Source organism: Bos grunniens, chromosome 5 (assembly GCF_055505025.1).
Source record: "Bos grunniens cultivar Pamir isolate PY7600 chromosome 5, Bosgru_T2T1.0, whole genome shotgun sequence".
Classification (NCBI taxonomy): Eukaryota; Metazoa; Chordata; class Mammalia; order Artiodactyla; family Bovidae; genus Bos; species Bos grunniens.
The window spans coordinates 12022788-12041943 of record NC_141169.1 but is presented as its reverse complement, the minus strand read 5'-3'; the positions used below and the strand labels follow the sequence as shown (position 1 = coordinate 12041943).

Genomic DNA, 19156 nt, shown 5'->3' with positions numbered 1-19156 from the left:
CCAGGAGAGCCAACAGCATGAGTAAGACAGAGCATGGTGCCTGCTGGGATTTCAGAGATGGCCACTGCAGCTAAGACTCAGTTGCTTGAAATGAAGGTAGAAGGTTGGGCAATGCACAGGATTAAGCTGAGATCTGCAGGCAACAATAGGTTGTTACTTAAAAGATTTTGTAATGAGGGTGTCATTAATATTTAACAGAAAAATCTGCAGAAGCAAGTGGAGGAGGGCAGGAGAGGAAACAGAATAAGAGTAAGGGGCACACTCTGGGAATTCCTAGGATAGAAGACGGTTACTTGAGCAGAGTCACAGCAGTGGTGAAAAGAGAGAAGAAGACAACGTATTTTGGATTGATTTGGAGAAGACTTAAGGGATAGTACGGGAGGATTAAAGGCAAGTAAAGAATCAAGAATGACTAACACGCTTCTGCTTTGCAACTTGTGGGTGTGTTAAAACTTTTTTTTTTTTTTAATGGGCAAGACTAAGAGAGAAACACAATTTAGGAGGCTGTAAGACAAACAGACTTGAAACTTAAGTTTGAGTTATCTGTTTGAGACCCAATAAAATGCAGGATAAACACATTATTATAAAAATCTGGGGCTCGAGGAAATTTAGGAGGACAAAAGTACAAATCTGGAATTCATTGACACAGGTAAATAGTCTTTAAAACTCATGGAACTGGATGAAAACCTCTGGAGAAAAAGTTTAGAGAAGGAAGGAGGGGGTCTCCAGACTGAACCCTGGGGAACATCTGTATATGAGTTCAGGCTGCCATAATAAATACTATAGACTGGGTGACTTAACATCATTTAGTTCTGGAAGTTGGCAAGTCCAAGATCAAGCTGCCAGCAGATTTGGTTCTTGGTGAGTGCCTTCTCTCTGGCTTGCAGACATCTGCCTTTTCTTTATGTTCTCAAATGGAAGAGAGACTGAGAGCTTTGGTGTTCCTCCTCTATTTATAAGGGCACTAATCCCATCATGGGAGAAGGCAATGGCACCCTACTCCAGTACTCTTGCCTGGAAAATCCCATGGACGGAGGAGCCTGGTAGGCTGCAGTCCATGGGGTTGCTAGGAGTCAGACATGACTGAGCGACTTCACTTTCACTTTTCACTTTCATGCATTGGAGAAGGAAATGGCAACCCATTCCAGTGTTCTTGCCTGGAGAATCCCAGGGACCAGGGAGCCTGGTGGGCTTCCGTCTCTGGGGTCGCACAGAGTCGGACACGACTGAAGCGACTTAGCATAGCATAGCAATCCTATCATGAGACCTTCACTCTCCTGACCTCATCTTAAGCTAATCACATCCCCAAAGCTCTCTCTCCTAATACCATTGCTCTGGGGATTAGGCTTCAACATGTAAATTTTGGGGAGATGAAAACATTTAGTTGATAACAACTGGCGTTTAGAGTTTTGTTTGAGGAGGCTGCACTGTAGAAGGAGGCATAAAGCCCAGACAGAATAGTGTCATTGGAGTCTTCCTGCCCCAAAAATCTTTCTGTGGTTTTGTAATGCACTTTGGATAAAACATCAAAAGGCTTATTGTGATGTATAAATCCCAGTGTTTTGAAAAACAATGTGAACAACTCCAGGAAATGCTGCTGAAATGTAGCAAAATGGACTTAAATAATTTGGTGATGTCAATAAGACTGGCTTCCCTAGAGTGAAGGTATTTGAAGCCAGACTGGCCTGAATGGGTGATACTTACAGAGGAGGGAGCTAGTGGAGACAAGGTTATAATTGTGGCTGTCAGAGGCAAGAGAGCAACATAGTTACTGGGAAAGAACATGGACAGAGAAAAGATACATTTAGCAGGGACATGCTCTTGCAATTTCCATATGGAAGTGGAGTGTATGCAGAGCAACATCAGCTTGCAAAATCTGGGCTCCAGTGTGTCCCTGGAGAAGAGTAGCTGCAGTGCCTTTGTGGTGGGAGTGGGACTCAGAAAGAGAAGCTGCAGTCGGGTATTTGCCACCTGCACTATATTTCTCGTTCCTATCCAGCAGGCAGCTGCTAGGAGCAACTGATAGGAAATTCCTGCTGACATCACATGTTTTCTCTCACTTTCTTTGGTTACCAGTCTGCTGTTTCTTTCTCATTCCTTACTTATCCAACTCTTACACATCTCAGCTTTCAGCCACTTTCTTTTTCATTCTTTTTACCTTCCCAGAATATATACAGCTTACTTTTATGAGGTTAATTGAAAGCAGAAAAAGTTCAGTTCAGGCTTTACCAGAACAGTTTTGTGATGTAATGATGCATAAGTAATAAGCCTCTATTTAATAGTTTTAATGGATAACCTCATTAATATTTTTACAACACACTTGAAGGAGAAAATGGTAGATTAGGCAGTGATTGATATTTATCTATTGAGCACTATATTTCATATGCTGGTATAAGTGCTTTATGTGAAATGTTATTTAAATTTCACAATAACTCGGTCAGCCATTATTTTCATCCTCATTGTATAGATAAAGAGGTTACATGAATTAAGATCATGCATTTGCAAGTCTTGGAGCCAGGAGTTCATTCAAGTAATCTGACACAAAGCCTAAGCTTTAACCCTTAAATTCTACTACATGAGGAACCGTTACATGGTACGGATGCAGGTCCAAGCAAAGTTCAGAATCATGTGGTTCCTCAGAGATGGTGCTCTCTGAAAGGATCAGTTTGATCCAAGCGCCAAATGGAGAGAACCATGTCTCTGTCTAAAACTTATAAGCAGTAGTAATAGCAGCAGCTACAGCAGCTGCTTTTAATTAAGAGTTATCCTCTGAATGGTGCCTGTCAGGCACATCCCAACCACTTTACTTGTGGCATTTTCATTTCATCTTCCCAACAATGCTGTGCAGAGGGCTCATGCTGATATTCGTCTCACAGACGAGGGAAATGGGATTCACAGCGGCTGAGTAATGCACAACCTAGCCACGAAGTGTAGGAGGACTCAATATTCCTCTGCAGTTTAGGTTGTCAGTCTCAAAACCTTGGATACTTTTCACTTGTTCAAAATTCTTACTGAGTATAGCCATTTCTCCATAGTCCATTTCTATTTTCTAAACCTTTTAATCTCAATTTGGGAGCCATCTGTAGGTGACATTTTGTTTATTTTTAATGAAAGCAAAATATAGATAGTCCATATTTTGAGCATTCTCAGTGAAGCTTATTTCCATTCAAAATGCTTCCTTTTACTCAAATTTAATAGTCAACTATTTGGACTTTGTGTTTTTTTGTTTTCTTCTTCCCTGCTGCCTTTACTGGTAATTGTCCTGTGAAATATTTCTGTAGTAATTTTTAGCCATCACTTTACTTTTTATATCATTCTCAACACTGTATACATTTGAAATGTAAATTCAAACATAATGCATAATGCCAGAAGTGGAACTAGTAATCTTTTATATAGTGATATAAAACTGTTTTGAAACACATGTTCTAGAACCATATGCTTTGGAATGTGAATAAAACAAAACAAAACTTTAGACAGAGAAATTTTCAGGTTCCATGTTTTATTCCTATAAAGAATAAGAATCTTTATTCCTTATAAGAATAAGCTCATCGTTTTTTTCATAAGCTATGACAAGTTTTATACTCGGCAGAAGAAAACAGCTTTAAAAAGCCTAAGAACAGGAATTATAACTTTTTTTTTTTAATTTGAAAGCTATAGACATAGTAAAACTTTGCCTTTGATGAACAACTGTAATGTTTCAAAACATTTTCATTCACACATCAAGTACAATGATCTTTGTTATCACTCTTACAGTTACATAGGCTTATCTTTGCTTTTCAAAGGCTGTTTTGGTCTGCCGAGTGTAGCCTCAGAGAGCCAGATAATGTTATAAACAAGCAAGCCCAGAAATAACTAGATGGCAAAGATAGAACATTCTACTTTTCTTTTTTTTTTTTTTGTCATTTTGGCCCTTACTCAGGGACATCGCTCACAGTAGGGAACAACCCTGTGGATCCAAGAGGTGTCCCCAAAGAGAATCAAAAAATACTACCCTCCCAAATCCAGTGCCACTCCTAAAGACAACAAGAAAGGATTCAGACAATTCCCAACAGTCAGTAGGAACATTAGCTGGAGAGTACAACCCACATTTCTGTCCAGCCATGTTTTGGGGACCCCCCCACCCTCCGCGCCAGCCTGACTGTTAGGAAGCCAACAAGACAATCAAGAAGGCAATAGCTTTCCTGGAAAAGAATCAGCAACCAATCGACCTCCAAAAGCAAATTCACAAGTCAGTTCAAAGATCTTACTAGGGCTTTCTGCCTGCCACTATGAATTTGGGAAGGAAAGGACCACCTGAAATTTTACTTTCCTCTCTCCACCAAGCACCGCTGATAGAAATCTAGTAAAGCTGACTTTGATAAGCATTCTTACCCTTGGCTGTCTTCTGCCAGTTTCCCCCAGGATTCCGCAGACTCTGGAGCGAGTGGGATATCCCAGCTGGCTTTCTCCTGGTCGCCAGGAGCTCATGAGGAGGCGGAAAAATAGTTTTGAGTCTACTCTTGTTATTGAGTTTTAGCCCTCTCCCCTCGCCCTTTTTTTTTCCACTAAGGCACGTCGTAAATGGAAAAGTTTATCCAGGTTAAAAGTTCTCGCGTTGGCCGCTGTAACTCAGGATTATCCTGGATAAGGTTAACCTGCTTTTTCGGCCTCAAAACACAATAGGATTCAGCTGATGCTTCACGCCGGGCCCAGTCCAGCTTCAGGCGGACCCACACTGACCTGGAACCAGTCCAGTCTCTAACTTGTCCGAGGTCCAGCCCCAAACCCGGTCCGTTTCTGAGTCGGACCGCAGTCAGACCCCTAGTTTGGTCCTGTTTCTATGTTGGACCCAGTCCGACTTCCGAAGATTTCCGCGCAGTCTGAAGCCCGGGAGACATTGAGAGGGAAGGACCCAGCACCTCCGGAGGCGAGGGGGCGGGAAGGATGCGCGCTCAGCACTCTGCAGGTACCGCGGCTGCTTGCTAGTGGCTCCTGGGGCCCTGGGCGTCTGCTTCGGTTCTCACACTAAGAGCTTTCAAAAGATAAACTGAGGCGTGTTAAAAAATTTAAAAGTTTATAGGAGCAAAAGTCAATTCAGTCGGGCAGCATCCATCTTAACAAATAGAAAGGGGCTCCAAGTTGAAAATGCAGAAGGGAGCAGGAAGAAGGAAAATAGGCCCAAAAGCGCGTTGGTTATAGCAGTTATTTTCTTTTAACGGATGGCAGGGGTCCTCACGCAGATTACTTAACTGGCTCTGATCTGGCGACTGATTGCTGACTGGTGTTTCTGATGCTGTTTCTGGGAGAGCCAAGCGCTGTTTGGTGATGTGCTTAGCATAAACCACTCCATTTTGGGCTTCTTGTTTTAAATAAAGAATAGTCTTTTCTAATGCAGTAAAAAATAGAAGAATAAAACATGAAAAAGAAGCAGAAAAAGGTATCTTACTGGCTTATACGGCTAAGAAAAGACAAGGTACCTTAATACATCCCCCATGCCTCCACTCCTTTCCAAGTGTTGTGCATTACCAAATGTTACAGGACTGATTTCACAACAGAGGGGTGCCTACATGCCTAACAACATTATTAGTTCCTTCTGTTCTTTGGTGTCTCCTTATCCACAGCCAATCTTCAGCCTGTAAGCGTGTTCAGATCTTGCCCATCCTAAAAACAAAATTCCTGTACTAGAAATGTAGATTTTCATCCCCAGAACCTCTGGATCACAAACTTTTGGGTGAAAGTGTGGGATATGTCTTTTTATCAGCTTACTCTCTGTGCACTGAAATTTGACACTTACAAGATAAAAGTAGCAGGACTAATTAAATATGATCAGATCAGATCAGTCACTCAGTCCTTTCCGACTCTTTGCGACCTCATGAATTGCAGCAGGCCAGGCCTCCCTGTCCATCACCAACTCCCAGAGTTCACTCAGACTCATGTCCATCAAGTCAGTGATGCCATCCAGCCATCTCATCCTCTGTCGTCCCCTTCTCCTCTTGCCCCCAATCCCTCCCAGCATCAGAGTCTTTTCCAATGAGTCAACTCTTCGCATGAGGTGGCCAAAGTACTGGTGTTTCAGCTTTAGCATCATTCCTTCCAAAGAAATCCCAGGGCTGATCTCCTTCAGAATGGACTGGTTGGATCTCCTTGCAGTCCAAGGGACTCTCAAGAGTCTTCTCCAACACCACAGTTCAAAAGCATCGATTCTTCGGCACTTAGCTTTCTTCACAGTCCAACTCTCACATCCATACATGACCACAGGAAAAACCATAGCCTTGACTAGACGAACCTTTGTTGGCAAAGTAAGGTCTCTGCTTTTGAATATGCTATCTAGGTTGGTCATAACTTTCCTTCCAAGGAGTAAGCGTCTTTTAATTTTATGGCTGCAGTCACCATCTGCAGTGATTTTGGAGCCCCAAAAAATAAAGTCTGACACTGTTTCCACTGTTTCCCCATCTATTTCCCATGAAGTGATGGGACCGGATGCCATGATCTTCGTTTTCTGAATGTTGAGCTTTAAGCCAACTTTTTCACTCTCCACTTTCACCTTCATCAACAGCTGTTTTAGTTCCTCTTCACTTTCTGCCATAAGGGTGGTGTCATCTGCATATCTGAGGTTATTGATATTTCTCCCAGCAATCATGATTCCAGCTTGTGTTTCTTCCAGGCCAGCGTTTCTCATGATGTACTCTGCATATAAGTTAAATAAACAGGGTGACAATATACAGCCTTGACTTACTCCTTTTCCTATTTGGAACCAGTCTGTTGTTCCACGTCCAGTTCTAACTGTTGCTTCCTGACCTGCATACAGATTTCTCAAGAGGCAGGTCAGGTGGTCTGGTATTCCCATCTCTTTCAGAATTTTCCAGAGTTTATTGTGATCCACACAGTCAAAGGCTTTGGCATAGTCAATAAAGCAGAAATAGATGTTTTTCTGGAACTCTCTTGCTTTTTCCATGATCCAGCGGATGTTGGCAATTTGATCTCTGGTTCCTCTGCCTTTTCTAAAACCAGCTTGAACATCAGGAAGTTCACGGTTCACATATTGCTGAAGCCTGGCTTGGAGAATTAAGCATTACTTTACTAGCGTGTGAGATGAGTGCAATTGTGCGGTAGTTTGAGCATTCTTTGGGATTGCCTTTCTTTGGGATTGGAATGAAAACTGACCTTTTCCAGTCCTGTGGCCACTGCTGAATTTTCCAAAAGAAATGCAAAAAAGCAAAATTAAATACAATAGAGCTGCTTAAATCCAGGGGTTCTTCAAAGTTTGCTGTAGGTAATGAGTGGTGATATTAATTGAGGTATGAAGGACAGTTGAAAGGATGAAGACTTCAGTTTGGATACAGTGTATTTGAGATTTCTTGATGACATTAAGCACCAGGAAAGGTAACAATTTAGAAACCATCAGTATATATTACTACTAGTGGTTATGACTCTATGAATGAATGAGATCATCCCAGGGAATCACAGTGCAAGAAAGACCGGTCAAGGATAGAATTCTGTGGGATACCAGTTTCAGGGGCACTCAGGTAAAGAAGTAATCATGGGGTTAAGAGTAGATGTCAAATATTTTATGGAAGAAAAGTTTCATGGATTAAAATTTTAAGGAGCAAAGATTCACCCATGTTATAGTAGTACTGGCATCCAGTAAGAATTTTATTTAGCAGCATTTGAGATCACTGTGCCTTTGACAAGATAAGATTCTGTACAATTGTGGAGGCAGAAATAGGTTTGGGATTGAATGATTAGTTAAGATATGGAGAGATATAAATTTATACTACATCTAGAGGATGAACTGGAAAGAGAGATAGGGAGATACCTGGGGACAATTCATATGTTCAGAGACAATAATTAATATTATTCCAATATTATAAGATGGAGAATTATCATGGTGATAAAATCCACTGAAAGCAAACTTTTGTATTTATAGAACTATCCAGAATCCAATCATTTACTTTCCTTTCATTATGACTGTACTTAATTAACCTCTTATAATCTGTAAGAGTTATCCTAAACTATTAATAATCAAGGGAGAAACTCACTTTTGTTTTAGAGTATGTTTCATAATTTTTAATCTCTATATTCTCAACAAAAGCTTATATTGCTAATATGAATAAAGTGATTTTACCACTACACAATTTTTTACATCAAATATTTACAATAAACTGAAAAAAAATTAAATCAAGAAGAAAATATCTCTGCAAAAAGTCATACTTACCCAATTATAACATCATAAAAAATTTTCAATAATTTTATGTATTGAGTTGACCAAAAGATTCATTTGTGTTTTTCTATAACATCATACAGCAAAACCCAAACGAATTTTTTGGCCAACACAATATTATTAAATTTATTCTTTAAAAAGCTTGCAATGTATAGCAGAATAGGGTCTGTGCAACCATATCACATTTTTAAACTGCTGTTGAAAACAAATCAAATTCAAATCAGTAGTCAATTGATCTGGTTTTATCTTTGAGGATAAATCTTCCCATTAAAAAAGGTTTAAACACTATGTACCACCTTTAGTAACTTTATAATTTCTTGAATCCTATAATGTTTTATTTCTGAGGTTTTGATTTTGCATATCCTTTGATGGTAGAATATCTGATCTAAAGGCTTTTCTGAGTTAGAGAAAAATAACTCTGCTTTCCATAGTTTGGAGAAGGAAATGGCAACCCACTCCAGTGTTCTTGCCTGGAAAATCCCATGGACGGTGGAACCTGGTAGGCTTCAGTCCATGGGGTCGCAAAGAGTCAGACACGACTGAGTGACTTCACTTTCTTTCCACAGTTACTAAAAGCTAGCAAATATCTTCAGAGAAGGCAATGGCACCCCACTCCAGTACTCTTGCCTGGAAAATCCCATGGACAGAGGAGCCTGGTGGGGCAGTCCATGCGGTCGCTAAGAGTCGGACACAACTGAGCGACTTCATTTTCACTTTTCACTTTCATGCATTGGAGGAGGAAATGGCAACCCACTCCAGTGTTGTTGCCTGGAGAATCCCAGGGACGGGGGAGCCTGGTGGGCTGCCGTCTATGGGGTCGCACAGAGTCAGACATGACTGAAGCGACGCAGCAGCAGCAGCAAATATCTTAGCTCTGACAATATTTGTTATAAAATCTCCTGTGCTCCAATGTATTTTATTACAGTACATGGTAATTATCATGGAACATGAAACAGATAACTTGCATTCAGGTTACTTGAAACCACTGCTTTAAAGAAGAAAAGGAATCAATCTGTTTCCATAACGGTGTTTGTGTGTGTCTGTCTGTGTGTAAGTGTGTGCATATATATGAAAAGGATAAGGTAGGTTAAATTAATAGCAACTCTAAGCCACACTTTCTGAGCACCACTCCTCCATAGGTGCAGGAAATGGTCAAAAGTTACACAAATTAAAGGATTTGCCTCAAATTAGATAAAAAGTATGTTTTATCCTCAGGGGCCTATATCTTCATGCTCCTTCTTCTGACTCTTTACCCACAGCAGTCCTACATAAACAAATCTCTTTTCTTAGAAACAAATATTTTCAACTCTTGCTCTACTAAATCAGAAAGTCTCTGAATAAGACATGACATCAGTATTTTTGTCATCTTCATGTTTCTCTTCTGGAATAGTAATATACATGATGAAATTTATATATATTTTTTGTGACTTATTTTAGAATGTCCCTCAGTAAACTTATCTGAATAGAGCTATTCTTATCACATTGGTTATAGTTGCTTGTATTGAAGACTTTTAAACACTATATATAGATTTGTTTAAAAAATTAATGTCAGTTATTTCCTTGATTGATTATTCTAGCCTGACTTGAATTGAAATGGTATATTCATCCAGTCACTCAGCCATATTCATTGAGGGCCTGTCTTATGTACACATTGATCCAGATTCTGGAAATTGAGCAGTGAATAAAACAAAGTCTTTGCCTTGAGGAAACATGCTGAATAGTGAAGGGGAGAGACAACTTGAGAGCATTTGTAACATTTTAGAAGTTTTTATTGATCGATTTTAATTTTACTAAAGAAAACCCATATTCTCTTGCAGTTTCTAGGTCAATGTTATTGCTAGAAAGTGTAAAGTGCCCTCTTCTGAATAATGTAAATCTAAATCCAATAGTGTGATATAATTATATATAGATTTTTCAGCTGAAGTGGCCTATAAAACTCTTCATAATTACAAATATAACATTTAATTTCTCTGTTTTTCTTTTCCTTTTCTTCCCCAAACTAATTGGATATATCTCCCTAAGTCTGAGCTGAGAGTTGTTGTAAGGGAATAAAATTGTAACTACAGTAAATAATAATATTTTGTAAGTTGGTTTTAAATAGATTATTATATACTACAGCATTTAGTGAACAAACATAGCCTTAAGGTCTTAAAAATTGTTTACTGATAAATTATCTCATTTGGAATATATACTTTCCAGTAAGACCTCCCAATTGAGAGGGAGGAGGAAAGATATCTTCCTTTTTATGTTTAATTCATTACACAATTAGAAACATGTTCATTAAATAACATTTAGAAATCAGAGGAAAATCTACATTTCATATGGAAGCCTGACACTTCTCCCATTACGTAATGTCTATCTATGATTTAGTTCAATAATAAAAATGATTCTACATTCATAATAAACCGAGATTTGAGATTAAAATCATTTACTTTCACATGCAAAAAAGTCTTTGATTTCTTAAGCGAAAAAATGAAGGTCAAAAGTCAGAACTTTTAAGTGTATGAGGTTTAAGGATGAAAGACTGTCTTTTCATCTAGTGGAGAAAAACAGCAGGGGATCAAATAGGTCAGGACTAATTGGATCCCATTTTAATAGGTTAACTTTTTTATTGCGTATTTTCAAAAAACTGTCCAAAAAAATCTTTAATTCCTTTCCTGAGAGAAGAATTCATGATATGGCTTTAAAAATTTCTTGATCAATAATGAATTCCAAAGAAATGAAAATACAGTAACATGTATTATAGATAAAAAGTTTTGCTGAAGCCATTACATATCAAGAAGACTTTAAGAGACCATACTTAATTATAAGTCCCAATTAAATCTGCAAAAATATCATGAGATCTGCTCACCTTGGTTTGTGTCTGTGCTTCTTTAGATAAACCTGGTTTCTTCATAGTTTTGTAAGTCAAATATAAAAGGTTTAAATGTAAAAACATGCATTTTGTGTCTTTTTCCTTAAACTTGACTCAGTCACAATGTATCCTGATGAAATTATAATCAGATCAGATCAGATCTGTCGCTCAGTCATGTCTGACTCTTTGCGACCCCATGAATCACAGCACACCAGGCCTCCCTGTCCATCACCAACTCCCAGAGTTCACTCAGACTCACGTCCATCAAGTCAGTGATGCCATCCAGCCATCTCATCCTCTGTTGTCCCCTTCTCCTCCTGCCCCCAACCCCTCCCAGCATCAGAGTCTTTTCCAATGAGTCAACACTTTGCATGAGGTGGCCAAAGTACTGGAGTTTCAGCTTTAGCATCATTCCTTCCAAAGAAATCCCAGGGCTGATCTCTTTCAGAATGGACTGGTTGGCTCTCCTTACAGTCCAAGGGACTCTCAAGAGTCTTCTCCAACACCACAGTTCAAAAGCATCAATTCTTCGGTGCTCAGCCTTCTCCACAGTCCAACTCTCACATCCATACATGACCACAGGAAAAACCATAGCCTTGACTAAACGAACCTTTGTTGGCAAAGTAATGTCTCTGCTTTTGAATATGCTATCTAGGTTGGTCATAACTTTCCTTCTAAGGAGTAAGCGTCTTTTAATTTTATGGCTGCAGTCACCATCTGTAGTGATTTTGGAGCCCAGAAAAATAAAGTCTGACACTGTTTCCACTGTTTCCCCATCTATTTCCCATGAAGTGATGGGACCAGATGCCATGAAATTATGATACCACATTCTTTATGACTGGATTATGAGAATGGGGAACCTATAGGCTATATACCTGGTAGAAGAATGGAAAAACCAGATTTTTCTCTCCTACTGGTATGTGGGGGCTTCCCTGGTAGCTCAGCTGGTAAAGAACCCTTCCTGTTTTGGGACAATCTCCTGGAGAGGCATAGGCTACCCACTCTAGTATTCATGGGCTTCCCTGGTGGCTCAGATGGTAAAGAATCTGCCTGCAATGGGGGAGACCTGGATTTGATCCCTGGATTGGGAAGATCCCTTGGAGGAGGGCGTGGAAACCCCCTCCAGTATTCCTGCCTGGAGAATCCCTATGGACAGAGGAGCCTGGCAGGCTACAGTCCATGGGTTCGCAAAGAGTCCTACACAACTGAGCAACTAAGCACAGCACAGAATCAATATGTGATTCAAAAAAAAAAGCACATCAATGACCACTGTTGTTTCTACAATGGCTACTTATGCTACTACCAGCTAAACCTTATTTGTACTTGCTATGTGCAATCATTTACTCCCCTTTCAATCATGTGAGACAGTTACTCTTATTAGATAAATTTCATATATGAGACACTAAAGCACAGAAATGTAAAGTAGCTGCTAAGTCGCTTCAGTTGTGTCTGACTCTGTGCGACCCCATAGATGGCAGCCCACCAGGCTCCCCCGTCCCTGGGATTCTCCAGGCAAGAACACCGGAGTGGGTTGCCATTTCCTTCTCCAACGCATGAAAGTGAAAAGTGAAAGTGAAGTCGCTCAGTCGTGTCCAACTCTTAGCGAACTCATGGACTGCAACCTACCAGGCTCCTAGTCCATGGGATTTTCCAGGCAAGAGTACTGGAGTGGGGTGCCATTGCCTTCTCCGGTAAAGTAGCTAGCCAAGATTATATATCTAATCAGTGTCAAAGTCAAGATTTGAACCTAGCTATCCTGGCTTCCCTGGTGGCTCAGAGGTTAAAGCATCTGCCTCCAATGCGGGAGACCCGGGTTTGATCCCTGGGTTGGGAAGATCCCCTGGAGAAGGAAATGGCAACCCACTTCAATATTCTTTCCTGAAGAATCCTGTGGACGGAGGAGCCTGGTAGGCTACAGTCCGTGGGGTCGCAAAGAGTCAGACACGACTGAGCGACTTCACTCACCCACTCACTCATCCTGGCTCTAAAGCTGTGTAGACCCATGTATTAATAAAACACTAACATGAACTACATGACAAAACCATAATATATTGAAATTAAATTATCACCTTTGTTGAATTTCTGCTTGCAAAATTCTGGATAAATTTTGTCATTTGGGGGGGTCCTGCTTGTTCAGACAATTCTGTTACAACACTAGGAATTAGGAATGAGGTCAGGGAGCTGCCTAAGGAAATTAGAGTTGAGGAATATAAATGCAAAACCATTTAAAAGAAGCAGAAATCAGTCGAAGTGTAGAGGTGGTCATTGGAGGATAACATTTTTCTAAGGGAAACTTTTTTTTTTTTTTGACTACCATGTGTATGTTCAGAGTGAGGCTAGACCATTTGTAAAAGCTCCTGTGGAGGAGGGGGGAATTCTATACATGGAGTTTTAGGATTGTCATATACTTCCTTGTGCCTTCTTGAATGGATGCTTTTTAATTACCTTACGTTTTACTCAAGCACTGCTGCTGCTGCTAAGTCACTTCAGTTGTGTCTGACTCTGTGTGACCCCATAGACGGCAGCCCACCAGGCTTCCCCGTCCCTGGGATTCTCCAGGCAAGAACACCGGAGTGGGTTGCCATTTCCTTCTCCAATGCATGAAAGTGAGAAGTCAAAGTGAAGTCGCTCAGTCGTGTCCAACTCTTAGTGAACTCATGGACTGCAGCCTACCAGGCTCCTCCGTCCATGGGATTTGCCAGGCAAGAGTACTGGAGTGGGGTGCTATTGCCTTCTCTGACTCAAGCACTAGATAGGAATACATTGGATGCGTATGTTCATATTTTTAATTCATGATCAGATACTGAATGAGGAATATTTTTAATCTATGTTATAAAATGTCTCTGGTTAAAAATAACATATGAGTCATCAGCCATGATGGTATATTCAGCATCTAAAAATCACGATGCTATTTAAATATTCTTTTGTGTCAGTGTGACTGAGTCATTCATACATAATTGAAAAGAAATTGCTTTTTTTTTTAATAGAATTCCATGTCATAGCTGATAGTTACAAGTGGCTTTGAGGTATCAAAATTCAACCTAGTAGTAATCACAGCGAAAATTGTTTTTCTTAGAAATTTAAGAATTCTTAAATATTTAGAAATGGCTAAGACAACAGAAATGTGTATGGAAGAAGATGTGTTGTGAGTTTTGCATACTTTTATGATTCATACTGAGAGTTGTTAATAACCATGTAAGCAATTGGTTGATCACTTAGTGTTTATACCCCCAACATTCCTTTTAGAATGTTTTTGGAAACACTGTTTTTAGATAGAGTTGTATAAATGCATAAAAACCAGAACAAGAAAAATGTTATTTCTTTTATTGACTCATTGGTATAAAAATTTTAATTCTGTGAAATACTTCTACGTTATATTGAGCCCTTATGTGGCAGAAACTATTAGAAATGTATATTGAGTTTAGTTGCTGTATTAGTTATCCATTCCTATTTAGCTGCTATCCATCCCTGCATAAACAATTACGCAGTTTTATAAAACTCAAAACCAGCTGACTTAAAACAACAATATTTGTTATCTTATGGCCCCTGTTGGTAGGGATTTGGGGTGGTTTAGCAGGTTCCCCAGACTTAAAGTCTCTCATAAGTCTGCAATCAAAGAATCCACCAGGGCTGCAGCCATCTCAGTCTCACACAGGGAAGCAGTGGCTTCTGAGTTCACTTACATGAGCTCACAAGCTTTATGTCCTGGCTGCTTGTTGACATGAGACGTTAGTTTCTTACCATGTGGACGTCCCCATAATGATACTTGTAAGGGGCAGCTTCCCCTAAGGGTTGAGAGAGAAAGACAGAGACACAGAGAGAGATCACAATTTTTGCAGCCTAATCTTAGAATCTCGTCACTTACATCTCGTCACTTTTACTATGTTTTCAACAGATCCGATTCATATTCAAGGGGAGACGAGTACACAAACCTATGGAATTTAGGAGATGGGATCATTGAGATTCGTTTTAGAGTCTCTCTACCCCAATTTCTAAAGATATATTAAACAATATTGTAAAATAAGTGAGATATATCCTTTCTCCCCTTTCCCTTTTTGATAATTTTCTCCTTTATGGAATTCTCTCCCTGAGTGTTACCTCTGGTCTGAAATGATGCATCTCCTTTCCATGACTGATGAAAATTTGCTTTGAGCTATTATCCATCGGTAGGTACTTGTTGAAGTAATGTTTCATATGCAAGACATTTGGCAAATGCATTGTGGACAGTGAAAAAGGATCAACTTCTTCCCATTGAGTTTGCACTTGAGATGTTTGAGATTGGATAGAATCTGTGGAAATGATTCACTTAGTGTTAGTGACTAATTCCAATAATGTGTCATCTTTCAATGCCCTAGAATAGAAAAATAATTTATAATAGGAGAATATAAAGTTGCTGGGGCCTGAAGGAGATTACTTTTTGGCAGAGGCCTTAAGAAAGCTTTGCTACAACCCTACAGTCAGCTGTTAACTCCAGCTGTTAACTCCAACTTTGGGGTTTTTTGAATCAATATATTTTTGAGAATCCACACAACATAGAGAGGTAGATAAATCTCTGCTAAGAGAGTTTGAGTTTCTATGGAAAGAAAGCACATAGAATGATAATATAGGGCATATATATATATACATAAATATAATAGAAATTCAGTGGATGCAATTTTTGAAAAGTGTATTTGGCATTTTTATTTTAGGGTACAAAAACAACCTAACAAACTCCTGGCTGGGCTGGTCAAGAAAGTGTTGTTTGTTCTGAATCTGTAGTGTCCTCATACATCCTGTGATTCAGGCCAAGCCTACTCTGGCTTGCATTTTTAATATCCCCTTTGGTAGATTGAATAATGGATCCCAAGACATCCACATCATAATTCCCAGAACTTGAAAATATGTTACCTAACATGGTAAATGGGACTTTGTAGATTATGTCTAAGGATCTTGAGATGGGGAGATTGTTCTAAGTTACTTGGGTGGTTCAGTATTATCTTAAGAGTCCTTCTCAGAGGGAGGCCAGAGGGTTAGAGTCAGACAAAGGGGATGAGAAAGTGCAACAGAAATCAAACTGATGTTCTTTGAAGTTGGAGAATGGGACTATGAATCAAGAAATGTAGGTGTCCTTTATAAGCTGGATAAAACAAGAAAGTAGGTTCTCCACTGAGGTCTCCAGAAGGAACACAGCCCTGCCACCACCTTGATTTTCAGGTTTCTGGTCTCCAAAACTGTAAGAAAAAAAACTTGTTTGGTTTTAAGTCACCAAATTTGTAGTAATCTGTTAAAGCAGCAATAGAAAAATTAATAAACGTCTTCCCCTTTGGCATTCTTTTTATCCACCTCCGGGCTAGTTTGCTCTGTCCTTCTGGGTAGTCCTCTTGGGTCTACTACATTTCAGGATGCACCTTTCCTATGCAGCCAACAGCTAGTCTTAGGAATGAGTGTGTGTGCACACATGTGTGCGTGTGTGTGCATGTGTGCTTAGAGGTTAGGGAGTGAGAAAGAAAGACAGTCTTTGGTGCTCGTGTCTAAAGATGTCAAACGTCCTGAAAAACAAAGATACCATACTGTACACACAAAAAGGCAACAAATTTTGGTGAAGATATAGAGAAATTGGAACCCTCGTACACTGTTGGTGGGAATGCAAAATAGTGTAGCCACTATGAAAAACAGTAGAGATTCCTCAAAAAATTAAAAATGAGATACCATGTGATCCAGAAATTTTATTTCTGGATCTTTACACACAAGTATTTAAATCATAATCTCAAAAATATTTTTCACTGTGACACTATTCAGAGCAGCTGAGATGTGCAAAAGATCCACATGGATGAATGGATAAAGAAAATGTGGTGTTTATACACAGAGACTTACACATATACACGCACATGGAATATTATCCAGACTTAGAAGGAAATCCTGCTAAATGCAAGAACATGAATAAACCTTGAGGATATGCTCAGTAAAATAAGCCAGTCCTAGAAGAACAAACTCTGCATAATTCCATGTATACGAAATACCTAAAATAGTTCAAGTCATAGAAGGAGAGATTAGTGGTTTCCAGGGGCTATGGAGATGAGGAAATGAGGAGTTGCCAACCAACAAGTATAAAATGTCCATTATACAAAATGAGTAAGTTCTAGAGATCTGTGCAACATCGTGCCCACAGTTACTAGTGCCTCACTGTGCACTTGAAATTGTGTTAAGAGGATAGAACCCATTTTAAATGTGCTTAAGGTATGTAAAATGTATATATATATATATATATATATATATATTTATTTTTTTCCTTTCAATAATGCGAATAATGCCCCCATTAAGAGAAGAAGCTTTTTTATTCTGGCAGAACTTTTCATTACAGTAGTTTATCAAGACCTGGTGCAGCTACTTGCTTGAGGATGTGGGGATGCCTGTTACCTTAGCACTGTTCTTGGCCTGTGGGCCAACCTAAAATGGATGGAGGTTCGTGACATTGTACAGGAGACAGGGATCAAGACCATCCCCATGGAAAAGAAATGCAAAAAAGCAAAATGGCTGTCTGAGGAGGCCTTAAAAATAGCTGTGAAAAGAAGAGAAGCGAAAAGCAAAGGAGAAAAGGAAAGATATTCCCATTTGAATGCAGAATTCCAGAGAATAGCAAAAAGAGATAAGAAAGCCTTCCTCAGTGATTAATGAAAAGAAATAGAGGAAAACAACAGAATGGCAATGATTAGAGATCTCTTCAAGGAAATTAGAGATACCAAGGGAACATTTCATGCAAAGATGGGCTCAATAAAGGACAGAAATGGTATGGACCTAACAGAAGCAGAAGGTATTAAGAAGAGGTAGCAAGAATACTCAGAAGAACTGTACAAAAAAGATCTTCACAAAGCAGATAATCACGATGGTGTGATCACTAACCTAGAGCCAGACATCCTGGAATGTGAAGTCAAGTGGGCCTTAGGAAGTATCCCTACAAACAAAGCTAGTGGAGGTGATGGAATTCCAGTTGAGCTCTTTCAAATCCTGAAAGATGATGCTGTGAAAGTGCTGCACTCAATATGCCAGCAAATTTGGAAAACTCAGCAGTGGCCACAGGACTGGAAAAGGTCAGTTTTCATTCCAATCCCAAGGAAAGGCAATGCCAAAGAATGCTCAAACTACGGCACAATTGCACTCATCTCACACACTAGTAAAGTAATGCTCAAAATTCTCCAAGCCAGGCTTCAGTAATATGTGAACTGTGAACCTCCAGATGTTCAAGCTGGTTTTAGAAAAGGCAGAGGAACCCGAGATCAAATTGCAACATCTGTTGGATCATTAAAAAAGCAAGAGAGTTCCAGAAAAACATCTGTTTCTGCTTTATTGACTATGCCAAAGTCTTTAACTGTGTGGATCACAATAAACTGTGGAAAATTCTGAAAGAGATGGAATACCAGACCACCTGACCTGCCTCTTGAGAAACCTATATGCAGATCAGGAAGCAACAGTTAGAACTGGACATGGAACAACAGTGGTTCCAAATAGGAAAAGGAGTATGTCAAGGCTGTATATTGTCACCTTGCTTATTTAACTTATATGCAGAGTACATCATGAGAAACATTGGGCTGGAAGAAGCACAAGCTGGAATCAAGATTGCTGGGAGAAATATCAATAACCTCAGATATGCAGATGACACCACCCTTATGGCAGAAAGTGAAGAGGAACCAAAAAGCCTCTTGATGAAAGTGAAAGAGGAGAGTGAAAAAGTTGGCTTAAAGCTCAACATTCAGAAAACGAAGATCATGGCATCTGATCCCATCACTTCATGGAAAATAGATGGGGAAACAGTGGAAACAGTGTCAGACTTTATTTTTGGAGGCTCCAAAATCACTGCAGATGGTGATTGCAGCCATGAAATTAGAAGACGCTTACTCCTTGGAAGGTAGTTATGACCAACCTAGATAACATATTAAAAAGCAGAGATATTATTTTGCCAACAAAGGTCCATCTAGTCAAGTCTATGGTTTTTCCTGTGGTCATGTATGGATGTGAGAGTTGGACTGCAAAGAAAGCTGAGTGCCAAAGAATTGATGCTTTTGAACTGTGCTGCTGGAGAAGACTCTTGTGAGTCCCTTCGACTACAAGGAGGTCCAACCAGTCCA

General features: G+C 39.6%; 2 protein-coding genes across 10 annotated transcripts in view; one reads left to right on the top strand and one right to left on the bottom strand.

The window, feature by feature from the left end:
* LOC147371327 (uncharacterized) overlaps positions 1 to 4565 on the bottom strand; it is a 77378-nt gene extending 72813 nt beyond the window's left edge. Inside the window, exon 1 of the mRNA XM_086398885.1 lies at positions 4372 to 4565. The gene's annotated coding sequence lies outside the window, so the exon portion shown is untranslated. The remainder of the gene's footprint in view (positions 1 to 4371) is intronic.
* PPFIA2 (PPFI scaffold protein A2) overlaps positions 1 to 19156 on the top strand; it is a 502390-nt gene that overhangs the window by 72428 nt on the left and 410806 nt on the right. The window contains exon 1 of one of the 9 annotated variants that reach the window (XM_086398879.1): positions 4559 to 4945. The exons of 7 other annotated variants lie outside the window; for them this stretch is intronic. In XM_086398879.1, coding sequence (XP_086255005.1) covers positions 4820 to 4945 — 126 coding nt within the window. In that variant the 5' untranslated portion in view covers positions 4559 to 4819. Of the gene's footprint in view, positions 1 to 4558; positions 4946 to 19156 lie in introns of those variants that run through there. One more of the 9 variants, XM_086398880.1, reaches the window with a different exon arrangement.